Below are 13,728 nucleotides of genomic sequence, written 5' to 3' on the forward strand. Positions count from 1 at the left end.
TGTATTTTGAATTTATTTCCATACGTCCTTATTTTTATGTCGAAAAAATATTTATTTATTAATTTTTTTATCAATCTAGTATGTACACCATAAGTATTTTAATTTGTTAATTGTAATGTATTTTGAATTTATTTCCATACGTCCTTATTATTATGTCGAAAAAATATTTATTTATTAATTTGTTACGAAGTAAGTGCAATGTTGTTTGAAAACATGAAATAAATAGTTCAAGCAAACATAAATGTAAAAAGAAAGTGCAAGTGTAATTTTGTTCCAAAACATGAATTAATTAGTTCAACCAAATAAAAATACGTAGAAGTGCTGCTCAAGGTAGCTGGCCAGACCGCCTCAGTATCTCTACGAAGTAGGCCATCCACTGCTCAAGGGCCTCACGTGATGCTCGTTCGGCCTGAAGTGTTGCTCGCTCGGCCTCAAGTGCTGCAGCCCTGTCCTCGTCAGCCTTCTGCAGCCGCTCCTCCAGCGTTGAGATCCGTGTCCCATACAGCTGCTGAGACATCGCGGAAGTGCCTGTGCTGTGAGTAGACCCTCTATAAACCTGGCTCCGATCGGCACTTCCAGTGCCGTAGAGCCGTGATCTGTCAGGCTGTACGACCTCCAAGTAGATCTCATCCAGCCGGTTCTCTCGCCCAGTCTCAAGTCTCAACAGCAATGCGACGAATCTCCGCCTAATTCATACATAACAATGCATAATTGTTAGAAAATAAATACTCCCTCCATCCCACGAATCTTGACACGTTTGGTTTCGGCACGAGAATTAAGGAGTTGTAGATTAGTGTTTTAAGTGTGTAGTTAATAAAGTATAAAAATGATAAAGTAAGAGAGATAATGTAATAAAAGTGATAAAGTATGAGAGAGAATGTAATAATTATTACCTTATTTGGAAATGTGTCAAAATTCGTGGAACGGGGGGAGTACATTTCATTATGTATCACTAATATTTGATTAAACTTAAACACTTACATCTACTCTCTCATCCTTCACTGACAGAAAAGTCTCATCCTCGCGCATGTGGAGGCGGAGGAAGGTGCTATAGTTCTGTGCAGCGGGGGAGAGTCCAGTCTCCAAGCTTTGTTTATGCATGCATATAAGATAAATAAGTTATTATTTGCTATATATATATATATATATATATATATATATATAGGGTTGCGCTAAAATAAGACTGAATATTATACTATAAAATAAGACTCAATCTCAACTCTTGATCTTAATTGAATTAACGGCCAGATCTTTTTTTTAAATAGGTTAGCCGAATTGTTAGGAGGCTAATAATGTAATTGCCTTCCTTTAATTAATATGGATCCCAAGAATCATGGGATCATGTTTCCCATATCTTTATGCTTTACCAGTAATCAAGACTTCATTCATGTTTTTTTTTTTTTCTGAATTAGTAACATATTCTGCACAATTCTTTAGTTCAATTTTATGCTATTTTTTATTATTTTTATTGGTTGATTATAAGTGCACGAGTGTATACGAAATAATGCATGTAAAATGGCGAAGTGTTCATACCCAAATAGAGGGTTGTTAATACCAATTTTATATTTTCATCATTCGAATTTTTTATTGTTTTTGTTTGTTAATGTTGTATAGTTTGAACTCATGCTTCACCGGTAATCAGTTTTTGATTATTTGTTATTTTTAACTTCGTATAAATCTTGATTGTATTCTTTTTGAATTAGTAACATTTACTGCACAATTATTTATATCAATTTTCTGTTATGTTTTGTTATTTTTATTGGTTGTTTTTATGTGCACGAGTGTATACGAAATAATTCATGTAAAATTGTGAAGTGTTCATACCCAAATACATTAAGAGATGGGCTGACACGAACTCTACTAATCATACAACTTCTGCAGCTACTAAGGAACGTATGTTTCAGACGTTCTGCGGATCCAATAAATTTCTACTGCACGAATTTTTATACTATATACTCATGAATTTTTCCCTACTTATGCATGAATATTAACTTTCGATGCAATTTATGTTTGCACAATTTTTAACATATTTAAATGTACACTCGTGAATGTTTTCCCAACTACGTATGAATATTTTCATTTTTATTAAATTTTTATAAAGCAAACGGATTAATGTATAAAGTAGAAAAATTCATGTATAAATTTATACGGATTAATGAATATTCACTCTATTGATAATATCGAGAAGTAATGATTGGAAATCTTAATTTTCCTTTTTTAATTGTTGCTTCACAATCGGAACTACCATATAGAATATTTAGGGAATCAAATTGATATGGGCAATTGTACCCTTAGTCACATATCTGTATGCACAATTTAATTAAGTAAATGCACTATACAACACATTTAAATTAAAATCCAGCCGTAGATCATGTACAATCTATGGTTATAAATTAATCTTATATTATAGACTAAGGAAAGTCCATTGAATAGCACCACCCTATATATATATATATATATAGGGGCGCGCTCCAGTGAGACCCCCTATTTTTCGTGTAACATGAGGACAATGAATAAGACATATAATACTAACGAACAAGACGTATATCTAATGAACAAGATGTATATACTGGTGAAAAATAAAATTTAAAAATTGGTAATGAATAAGACATATATACTGATGAACAATGCAATAACACCTTCAATTCAACAGCCACCAACAATTAACATTAGCAAACAGTTCACAATTCACTCACAATCCACAACAACACCTTCAATTCAGCAGCCACCAACGATTAAAAACATTAGCAAATTGAAAGATCTCACCAAATTGACCATCAGATTTTATCGAAGGGTTTCATCATCGGTCTGAGACCAGGAGAAGCCCCCCTCCTCCATCTGCCGCGCAGTCTCTTCGACGACGGCCTCTCACGTCTCCCATTCATTTGGAAATGGAAAGTAATAAGATCCACAGGGGGTTGCTTTGAATTCCAATGAGTCCTCTTCATTTTCAACCAGAGGTTCATCAACATTGGACTCAACATCGTAATCCACGCTCCAACCACTAGATCCACCAAAGGTCCATAAAAAACGGATTGAGTGAGCCCTCCGCTCCCGTCGATCATCGCGGTGGGGGGCAGCGGAGCTGCCCGTATCGAGGGTGATCAGTGCCAGATCTAGGGCTCGAAGAGCGATTGGGGTGGTGGGAATGAAAGTAAGGGCCATTAGAAACAGAATCACGGAGTCATCCGCCGTTGACGAACACTCCACCGCCAGCGACCCCTCTGCTTCCATCGGTCATCGCGGTGAGAGGCAGCGAAGCCGCCCGTATCGAGGGTGATCTGTGCCGGATCTAGGGCTCGAAGAGGGATCATAGTGGAGCATGGTGGATGTCAGAGTTTCCTCAACATTAAATCGATGGTAGATGGTCGATTTAGAGGTCGGCGAGGGTTCACCCAACCAGAATTATCCAAAGGCGGTGTGGAATCCATGGGGGCAGCCGTCGTTGATGGTGGCAGCGAAGCTAATTGGAGGGTTTCAAGCTTTAGAGGCGGCGGTAGATTTAAGAGAGAAAGAGAGATTACGATAAATTTAGGGTTTCAATGCGGAGTGAAATGAGTCAAGAGAGAGAGAATGAACCGATTCCAGAAAATTTCATCTAACAAGATTAATAATTAAGTAGAGAATTTAATTAAGTTAAGTTTAATTAAGAAATTCTTATTTTTTGCCTAATTCATACTCCCTCCGTCCACCAAAGATATGCCACAATTTCCTTTTTTGTCCGTCCACAAAAAAATGTCACATTCATTTTTAGTAGTAGGGTCCACATCATTCCACTCACATTTAAAGTACGTGGGACCTTTACTCCACTATGAAATTCACTCACATTTTATTAAAACCCGTACCGAAAGTAAAGTGACATATCTTTAGTGGACGGAGGGAGTACTATATAGAAATGACTCAAAATTTGTGAAACGATCGAAAAATGTAATTAATTCAAAATTTGTGGGACTGAAAGTATAGTTACGAGTATTATAAATTTCACCAGTTAATTTTGTCTAATCCATCGAACGGAGTGAAACTATATGTGTAAAAGTGAACAGAGCAAGGGGCAAAAGTGTAAAAATAACAAGTGGTTTGAACTTTGAGCTTGACATAGGAAATTATTGAATTTCCACAACTTTTTGCAGATATATCAATTGAATTTCCTCACCGTCTCTCTCTCTCTCTCATTTCCTGTGAAACTCAAGTTCACGAAAGAGGATCCTGAGCAACGTAACAGACAGAAGAATGGCTGGTGATCTTTTCCACGATTTGCCGCCTCCAAGTGCGCCACAATCTCAACAAATCGCACATCCTCCAATTAACGGTGGTCTAAAATCTAATCCCAAACCCCCGCCGCCGCCGGCTCCTCCTGCTCCGGTGCTAAAGAGCGCCCTCAAACGGCCTAAGCCACAGCCCGAGTCACAGCCTGAAGGTACTTTCTCTTGATTAATATTGAATCGTTTTTTTTTCTTAATTTATATGTTCTGTTATTTTTTAGCTGGGCGATCAAGTGGCTTCTCTGTCGAGATTAAACATTTACGTGTATTACTGTTATGGGTTTTTAGGGTTTTCTTTCTTTTTCTTCTATCCAATATTTGGAGTTTTTTTTTTTTGTGTGTGTGGATAATGTTTGGAGTTCTTGAACTTTAGGTGATGGTTTGTGGTTTCCGGACTCTTTTTAAGGATTTCATCATTTTTCCTTTGAGTGGATTCCTTTTGAAGGTGATTATACATGTTGTAGTTAACGTTTGAGTATATTCTCTTGAGATTATTGTACAAATTGGGATGAAGCATAGATGATTAATCCCCCCACCCCCACCCATAAAACCTAAATGTATTACTTGAAGTGAACCTAAACGCGACACTATCTATTCCATTATTGAAGTGAACCCTGTGTGTGAAGAAACACCATCTGATTAATCTCCGATTTGCTCCTAAACGCACTTTTTTCGTTACAGAAAGTTCAGCTGCTCCTGGTAAACGTTTGAGGTTTAAGACGACAACAGATGCCTCGGAAAAACAAGTAATTGAAGCTATGCAGAAGATAGCTTCGCACATAAAGAATCCTTCAAAGTTCAATAAGGCATCGAAGCTTGCTATACAGTTGATCCAGGCTGGTAGTATCAAGGAAGCTACCAGTGAGTATTTCTTTGTGGTACTCGAAGCAGCGATGACCCCCTTAACTAGTTGCAACGAGCCCTCTTTACGTGCTGATTATCATGCATTATTCTCAGCTGCTCAGGATGTAGCTGAAGTAAGCCTTCGAGTTTTCTCTGACCTTACATATACCTCTACCTTTTATTGAAGATCACAATGTAAATTATTTTGAATCTACACATGCAGTGCCTTAACAAGAAGCAACAAAATCTATTGGCTGCATGGACAATCCGGGCTGTTTGGGCAAATGACCTGTTCACTGATGACAGTTTTGTGGTAATTGTGTAAATTTATGCTTTATGCTCTTATAAATTACATACCTTTGCTTTACAGTGTTCTTCATGATTTTCTATCAGTTAATCTCCTGCACATTTCTCCTTCCCTCCCCTCTCTCTCTCAACACTCACCTTCCTCTTCGAGTGTACTTTATCACACATGCAAAATTTTACCATCTAGCTCATATGAATACATTTATTTCTTGGAGCTTTTCCTTGTGTTCTGTAATCTTCTAAATTAACAATGTAGCCAACAGAAAAATTTCAGTGAATATGTCTCAAACTATGAGTACCTAGAAGATTTTGCTTATTTACCCTCATTTATAATTATATTTTATTGAGGATTAATCTGTTTCTGTTGGAGGTAAAATTTCAGGATATGGTTGTCATAGACTGGACATACTGAATAGGTTATTAGGGGTATTTTTGGTTAGTTAAAACTTAAAACGACGTATGCATGTCCGGTATGTGCTTATACTGATTTCTTTTGGATACTCCAGAGAATAGTTTGTTATTGCTATGTCTTGTTTTGGCTTCAGTCACACAATCCATTGTTAAGTAGATTGTATTTTACTTTGCATTATAATTGTAATTTTTTTTATTGGCAAGTTGGCGCACAAAATTATCACCTCTTATCTCACTTAAAATAAAATCTTAGAGCACGTAGATGTTTATGATGTCCAAAGAAAAAAGTCACACGGACTTCTAGTATTAACAATGTTGATGTTGCAGTTTACTCTCCTCCTTTGATGTAATTGCGGGATAGATGATTCTTGTTTGTTTTCCAGTTGCTACTTCCTTAATCCAGCCCTTGATAGTCTGCAAGACCCTTTTTATTTTTCTGTACCAGTGGAGGAGATATTGCTATAACTGCAAGTAGCTGCCTATTTCCTCTGATCCTGTTTTACTACTTCACTCGCCGAGATGGCAATGCTGGGCTTGGTGTGGAGAATTACTTGACATTCTAATCATTCATGCTCTCATATTGATCATTTTAGCATTTGGTATGCTAGTGTTTCAGTTATTATTTATCTTCATTTTATTTTTTATTTTTTATAGCATAAAATGAAATTTATTTCAAATTCTTTTTCCCACTGAATATTACCGCCCTGATCTTTCGAGCTTACAAAGATTGTGAAGGAAGTCTATCAGACTTGGTTTAAATATCTTAGGGTTAAATATGATGATTGTGCTTTGACAAAAACTATAGTATTACTAACTTGAACCTATGTGTCTCCTGGAATCATCAATATTTACGCTCTTCCTTTTCTTTTAGTAGAATTGACTATTAGAACATAGATTTACCCTCATTTAAATGCAATTTCTATCTTGCTTGATTTTGTCATGAAGTTGGAAATGATGAGCACAGTGCATAATTTGCAGTTTGGTTAATTTAACTCAATTTACCTGATTTTTCAACTTTGGCCCATCCTACCTAACTATAAGTGCTCGCCGCCTTCAGATGAGCACAGTGCATAAAAACGCTAAACTGAGCTGTCTGCAGTAGCACCTTCATGATATCATCACTTTCATCTTATTCTTACCTAACTATAAGTGCTAGCCGCCTGCACCTGGCATAAAAACATTAAATTCAGCTGCCTGCAGTAGCACCTTCATGACATCACCACTTTCATCTTTCCGATGCTGCCACTGTTATCCCCTACACACTGAGCACAATCACCTGCGTACGCAAATAGCCAATACATTACATCGGTAGAACTCTGCTCTTCATCGTGATTGATTCTTTCTGGATGTCTGATCATGAAGTGAAGGGTGTGTTTAACAGTGACTGTTCTGGAGGCATGGTGGCTAAATGGAGGTAACATTTGATGCAAAGATAGGCATAATCAAAACGGTAGGATAGGAAACAAAAAAGAGGGAAGTGGACAAAGCTGCCGTTTTCTGATTTTTTCTAGTGTTTCATTCAGTGAGTGAAAGCACTAGCTGCTAATATTTGTTTAATCATGAGCCCAATGATTTTTCTTTGGCCCCTCACCTCCTACATTTAAATTTATATAATTACACGTTATTTATTGAGGGGTGGCACTAAACAGCACCAGTTTAAGGGAAAAATAAGATCACTAAGCTGCACCCTTCCTCCTGCAGGATTTTGGATGAGTAATGCATATTGCATACTGAAATTATAGTTGATAAGATCTCCATATTGAATATCAGTAAGTAGTATATATTCTTGATGTTGCCACGCTTAATGAGATGATGAGCCTGAACCGAGTTTGACCGTAAATGACGAAAGTGCCTTTGTGTTCTTGATTGAGTTCATCGAAACTTTTTTCTGTCCCACATAAGCTAGAGTAGGTACATGGCTTTCCTATGAACTTTGAGATGTTCACATTACTTAAGTTGGGATCTTATCATGGTCACATTAATTGAATGGTTTGAGCCGGATTGTTTTCGTATTCCAAGACATATCATTCTCCCATGTCTTAGTTGCCTTAGGATGAACACATGATTAGATGTAAGTACTAGGCTATTAAAATTCACTTGTATATTATGAGTTACTGTTGCCATGCTCAACATTCTATTCCAGTTTTGGTAATCAATATAACATTATAATTAATTTCTCTCAGTTATTTCAATTTTATCTTTATAATTTCAGTTCTCAAAGGCAACTGGGAGAATAAAAGAAGCCATATCCGCTCTTCCAGTTGCGACTAAAGAAGATGATATGGAAGAAGCTGCTGCCTTCAAAGATGAAACTGAGGAGGCAAATGCAGATGCACAGCTAAAAAAGGAAGGTAATGAGGAAGAGCCCGATCCATTCGGGTTGGATGCCCTCATATCAAATGCACCTGCCAAAGAAGAAAAATCGAATGGGAAAAAGGAGTCATCGTCCCATAGTAGAAAAGAAGATGACGAGAAGGGGAGATTCCTCAAATTGCAGAGACAAGCATTACTTCTGTGTTTAGAGAGTGCTGCAAAGAGATACAAGACACCATGGTAAGATTTGTTCATCACTCCGTGCTACATGTTGAAAAACCTTTTGCTTTGATACGAACTTCATATTCTTTTTTTAGGTGCCAAACAGCCATCGACATCTTGGCAAAGCATGCGTTTGATAATATTTCAAGATTCACCACCCGGCAGAGGGATGCGATTGAGAAGCTCTGGGGTTCGATCAAGGAACTTCAGATGCGTAGGAAGCAAGGGAAGTCCGTATCTGGGAAACTGGATGTGAATGCTTTCGAGTGGCTACAGCAAAAATACGCAGGCGAGAAGATCAGCATCCGCCGCTCTGTCGGAGGCAGTGGAGACCGGAAATGTCAGCAGTGGCTTGGTTGATGCCATTGTCACTTCCCAATCTGCCTCCAAAATCGGCAAGAAGTAGTTGAGTTTGATAGATTGTGTACTCATGAATGTTAACTGGATTTATCAGAATTCAGAATGCCTCAAGTTGTATGAACTTATTGGAAATTATTTTCTCACCTTTTTAGTTTTTAATCTTGGAAAGGATGGGAAGATTATGGTGTAATATACAACGTTATCGTTCTTCAGTAGAAATTGTTATAATGATCATTTTTATTGCAATCTCAATAATTTTGGCTTGTTATTGATATTATTGATCGATTATGACATTTTCGTTACAATTTAATTAATTTGAGCCTTTAGTTGATATTATTGAAAGTTGAAGATATTTTTGGAATTAGGCATGTACTAGTTTGGGCATTTTAGCGATATTTAACTAGCATTTATACATGTGAAAAGCACGACAAATGTTTTTATGCTCCCTCATTCTATAAAAAATAATCTTAGAAGAGATTTTTTTTATTATTATTAAATTGAGGTTTTATATAAAAAGAAGGGTTAATTGCTCCTAAATACACCATCTTTCCTTAAATTCTACAATTGCACATCACCTTTAAAATCCGCCCCTAAGTACACCACATTTCCTTGAATTCTACAATTGCACATCACCTTTAAATCCGCCCCAAAATACATCACCTTTATATTTTTTCTGTTTTTGCACATGATTAAAAAATCCTCAAGAAATAAATTAAAGTGTTAATTTATGAATTTAAATATCTTTTTAGCAGCGGAAATATAATAAAATAAAATTCTTTATAAAAATATAAAGAATTTTATTTTATTATATTTTCGCTGCTAAAAAGATATTTAAATTTATATTTAACACTTTAATTAGATTAGGGTGTTACCACTTTAAATGACGTGGCTTCCAGATTGGCAAAAATGTGTCGTTTTGAATGTTATGATCGTATGTGTTACCATTTTATTAACGTGGACAATAATTGCATGTTCCCACACTAAGTATACTATGTATGCTTATCCCATATTTAATATTTCAGGTAAATGACATTGGAGGCACGTGGAGAATCAAAATGGGCGCGTCGAACCTCTTTAAAAAAAATTTTAAAAAAAATGTTTCTTTCAAACTTATTATATTATTCATGTGGTACTTTTGATTATTGTAACTCTAAATTCCAAATTATATCGAATTCGTGTGAAATTTATTAAAATAAAAGTTTCATTTTATTTTCTTAATGCCATGACTTGTTTATTGATGTATTTTGGGGCGGATTTAAAGGTGATGTGCAATTGTAGAATTCAAGGAAAGGTGGTGTATTTAGGGGCGGATTTTAAAGGTGATGTGCAATTGTAGAATTCAAGGAAATGTGGTGTATTTAGGGGCAATTAACCCTAAAAAGAAAGAGAAATAAAAGCCTTTGAAAGCACAAGAACGCAAACTAGGGACTCAAGACTCAAAAAGGAGCTCGTCAAATATCAGAAAAAATGCGACCTAGCAAAACATGCAGGACAACCTAAAAGCTGCAGCACGCTGATTACCCAGTCGGACAAACACCTAACAATAAGGAAAACTCATGTTGGTGTGGAAGTCGTCCAACTCCATTTCATCCGACCAACTGCCATTCGCGATATTATTCATAGCACGCATGCTAGCATTACTATTGTTATGATCAACAACAAAGTCCATAGAAGTTCAAGGCGTTCTTCGTGGAAGCAGCCCAAAGCTCAAGTCAAGCTCAACATTCGATCCAGAAATAAGGCGAAGACCCTCTGCATCAACGTTATAAAGCCCAAAGCTCAAGATTTAAGACGTTCTTCGTGGAAGCAACCCAAAGCTCAAGTCAAGCTCAACGTTCGATCCAAAAATAAGGCGAAGGCCCTCTGCATCAGTGTTATAAAGCACAAAACTCAAGATTCAAGGCGTTCTTCATGGAAGCAGCCCAAAACTCAAATCAAGCCCAACGTTCGATCCACAAATAAGACGTAGGCCCTCTGCATCAATGTTACAAAGCCCAAAGCCTCAAGTCAAACCAATGTATATTTCGGGGAAAGAGACTCACCATATGATATAAATGATAATACTTAGAAGAGAAAATACTTAATAAAAATGGTTGAGTATATTGTAAGTGATGAAATGTCTTAAAATGTAGTGTTAATAATGATAATTAATTGTATTATAAGTGGGGAAGGAGACTCACCATATGATATAAATGATAAATAAGTCAATGTATTAAAGATAATAAACTGTAGGCTGCGATGCACAGATTCGCGCAAAAACAATACCGTGCAGTATCCGATTCGTGCAGGGGACGGGTGCGGGCGCGATTCGCGTGGGATTAGCCACCTGGCGAATCCCCCCAAAAATTAAAAAAAAAATCGGATTCGCGAATCGGGATTCTCACTCTCGACGGACGGCTGTTGGCTGACAGGAGGCGAGGCGGCATGATCCGAGACGGTTGAGCAGGGCGGCGGGGCCGAAGGGCAGGCGCCGCTGATGCAGCCGAGAAAGGAGCAGTAGCAACGGCGGCCCTTCTTGGCCGTCTGCTGTCAAAAACACGTGGGAGAGAGAGAGAGAGAGAGGACAGATAAGAGGCAGTGGCAAAGGTGGAGGGGCCGTGAGGGGGTGCGACTGCTGGGGATTCACGCCGGAAGGAGGACAGCGGCGTGGTCAGTTCCGAGAGAGAGAAAATGAAGGAGCCGATAGAGAGATAAGAGATAGAGAGGGCGGCGGGTTGTGAGGAAGGAGAGAGAATAGGGTTGTGAAGAAAATGGGTTTATTTGATTTTAAATTGTTTTAATTTCCTCAGATTTTATTTAAATTTTTAAGTTTGACTTTTAATTGGGTTCTTTTCTTTTAGACTTTTAATTAAGTTAAAAGGCTATTTTATTAAATCTCATGGGCCGATTTCTTTTAATTTCATGGTTCATACTTTTATTTTGTTGAGCTCAATTTATACATTTTTACTTAAATGTAGTATTAAATATTTAAACTAATACATTATACTCTCTAATCTAACTCTTCTAAATTCTCGAATCGCACCCTATAAATTTGATTGGTTTTATATATAATAAAATATATATATATATATATATATATATATATATATATTTGATTGGTTATATGTAATAAAATATATAAATATAATAGACGTATCCTTCACGAATCGCACCCTATAATTTTTGAAAATCCGTATCCCCGCACCCGAATCATATCGCTCCCGCCCCCACCCCCCGCACCTGTGCAACATAGGTTGCAGGGTATTGTCCAAAAATATAAAGAAATTAATTTTTATGAACATTCTAAAATGATAAAATTTGACTATTTTTGTGGATGGGGGAATATCTTTTTATATATAAAATAAAATATTAACTCAATTATCATATAAAACAAGTATAAATAAAATAAAATTTTAATTTTATTATAAATATTTAAATAAAATTTCATAATCACTTAATTTAAATACATATATGAATGCGTAATTAAAACTAAATATGCGTAATTAAAATATTTAAACATGTATATATTGCAACATATATACAATTTAAGTCATTATATTTTTTGATAACTAATTGAATTTTAAAAAAAGTACTTACATTTGTATTTTAATCATAAAACTTTATTTAAATATCAACTGAACTAAAATAATCTCTTTATTTACATTCCTAAGAGCATCTCCAATGCATGGTGTCTTAGGGGGTGTCTTAGATGGTGGTCCCCACTTAAAGCACACCCCTCTCCAATGCATTGGTGCTTAGAGGGTGTCTTAGATCTCCATTTCCACAAAATTCATATTTCTACACTTTTATTTTTAAATTCTCAATTTCATTAAAAATAAAATTAAACATTATAATAATTAAAATAAATTTTAAAACATAATTAAAATACGATAATAAAATAAAAAATAACAATAATTTCATAATTTAAATAAGCCCTCGACGCTTGAGCACTTCCTGGACTAGGTGGTTGTGCAAGGTCAATTGTGCCTCCGTCATACCCGTCGTGTCCTTGTTCAAGAGCTTCATATTCATCTCCTCCTGTTTCATCTCGGCTTGCATTTTTTTGACCTCTGCGATTTCCCCCGTTTTGAGAGCATGCTCCCTCATGCTTTCGGCCACCTTCTCGAGGGCGTCGGAGAACGTCGAACCTCCTCCCGAAGACCATTCTCCCTTCTTCGCCTTGCCCTTGTCTCGCTTTGTCGTTTTTTGGCCTTGGGGCCTCGTCGTGACACTCGGCTCCGAAGAAGTGGTGGTTGCTCCACCATTGGAGCCCTTCGACTTCTTTGCGGAGTGGACATCCCCGGCTTGCGACATGAATCTTTCGCATTCGCGAAACACTTTCCAAGCTTTGATGTAGGAGAATTGCTTCTTGAAATTCGCCTCGAACATCGTCTGGGCTTGTTGGGTGATTTGATCGTCGCTCATACCACTCCCCCAATTCTCCTTGCAAGTATTGTAGAAGCCCTCGAAGAATTTCGTCTCCTTTTGGACACGGGCGAAGTGGGACTTGAGATGTTCCGACTTTCGCTGCAGCGCTCCCGACTCATTGAGCGCGTTGAACTTCTCCGCGATTGCTCCCCAATATTGGAGCAACCTTTGGGAGGTCCCCAAAATAGGATTGTGGGTTGCCTCCGCCCACAAGATTGCCACGAGCTCGGACTCCTCGCTAGAATATGAAGCGCGGGTGCCCTTGACTTTCGGCCTCACCGCCTCCGGCTCTTCTTGGACGTTCCCCGCCGGCGTGGGAAGATTTCTCGTAGCCAAGACATCGGAGGCTTGCGAAAATGGAGCAAATCCCATCATTGGAAGCCTCGAACCGCCTTGTTGCTCGAGGTATTCATCGAATTCGCGATCCATTACAAGCAAAATGTAGAAGAGAGAATTGTTGTAAGGATTAAAAAAGTTTTAAAGAGAGAATTGTAGTTGAGAAAGTGGTGAATTTTAATAAATGTGGAAGAGTGGTATTTATAGACGGGGAAAAAGTAAAAAAAAAAAAAACAAAACAAAAATAGACCGTTGTTGAACGGTCGAA

At 37.3% G+C, this 13,728-nt stretch overlaps 2 protein-coding genes across 2 annotated transcripts; one reads left to right on the forward strand and one right to left on the reverse strand.

Moving 5' to 3' along the window:
• Positions 1-4,097: 4,097 nt before the first annotated feature.
• Positions 4,098-8,951, forward strand: LOC130997433 (uncharacterized). Its single transcript, XM_057922756.1, has 5 exons — positions 4,098-4,417; positions 4,944-5,239; positions 5,329-5,418; positions 8,035-8,375; positions 8,453-8,951. The coding sequence occupies exons 1-5, from the start codon at positions 4,231-4,233 to the stop codon at positions 8,715-8,717; spliced, it is 1,179 nt and encodes a 392-aa protein (XP_057778739.1). The 5' UTR covers positions 4,098-4,230; the 3' UTR covers positions 8,718-8,951.
• Positions 8,952-10,392: 1,441 nt separating this feature from the next.
• LOC130998272 (uncharacterized) lies at positions 10,393-13,553 on the reverse strand. The gene is made up of 2 exons (XM_057923703.1): positions 12,695-13,553; positions 10,393-10,469 (listed from the first exon to the last, which is right to left on the reverse strand). The coding sequence occupies exons 1-2, from the start codon at positions 13,551-13,553 to the stop codon at positions 10,393-10,395; spliced, it is 936 nt and encodes a 311-aa protein (XP_057779686.1).
• Positions 13,554-13,728: the final 175 nt, after the last annotated feature.

The sequence above is a fragment of the Salvia miltiorrhiza genome, chromosome 8 (genome assembly GCF_028751815.1).
Source record: "Salvia miltiorrhiza cultivar Shanhuang (shh) chromosome 8, IMPLAD_Smil_shh, whole genome shotgun sequence".
NCBI lineage: Eukaryota > Viridiplantae > Streptophyta > Magnoliopsida > Lamiales > Lamiaceae > Salvia > Salvia miltiorrhiza.

Bases quoted from the DNA above. Each gene is read 5' to 3' on its own strand.
- LOC130997433 (XM_057922756.1), top strand. From the start codon at position 4,231: ATGGCTGGTGATCTTTTCCACGATTTGCCGCCTCCAAGTGCGCCACAA. The intron at 4,418-4,943 runs GTACTTTCTCTT...TTTTCGTTACAG, and splicing joins GCCCGAGTCACAGCCTGAAG to AAAGTTCAGCTGCTCCTGGT. The intron at 8,376-8,452 runs GTAAGATTTGTT...TTCTTTTTTTAG, and splicing joins AAGAGATACAAGACACCATG to GTGCCAAACAGCCATCGACA.
- LOC130998272 (XM_057923703.1), bottom strand. From the start codon at position 13,553: ATGGATCGCGAATTCGATGAATACCTCGAGCAACAAGGCGGTTCGAGG. The intron at 10,470-12,694 runs GTATGACGGAGG...ACGTTGATGCAG, and splicing joins CTTGAACAAGGACACGACGG to AGGGTCTTCGCCTTATTTCT.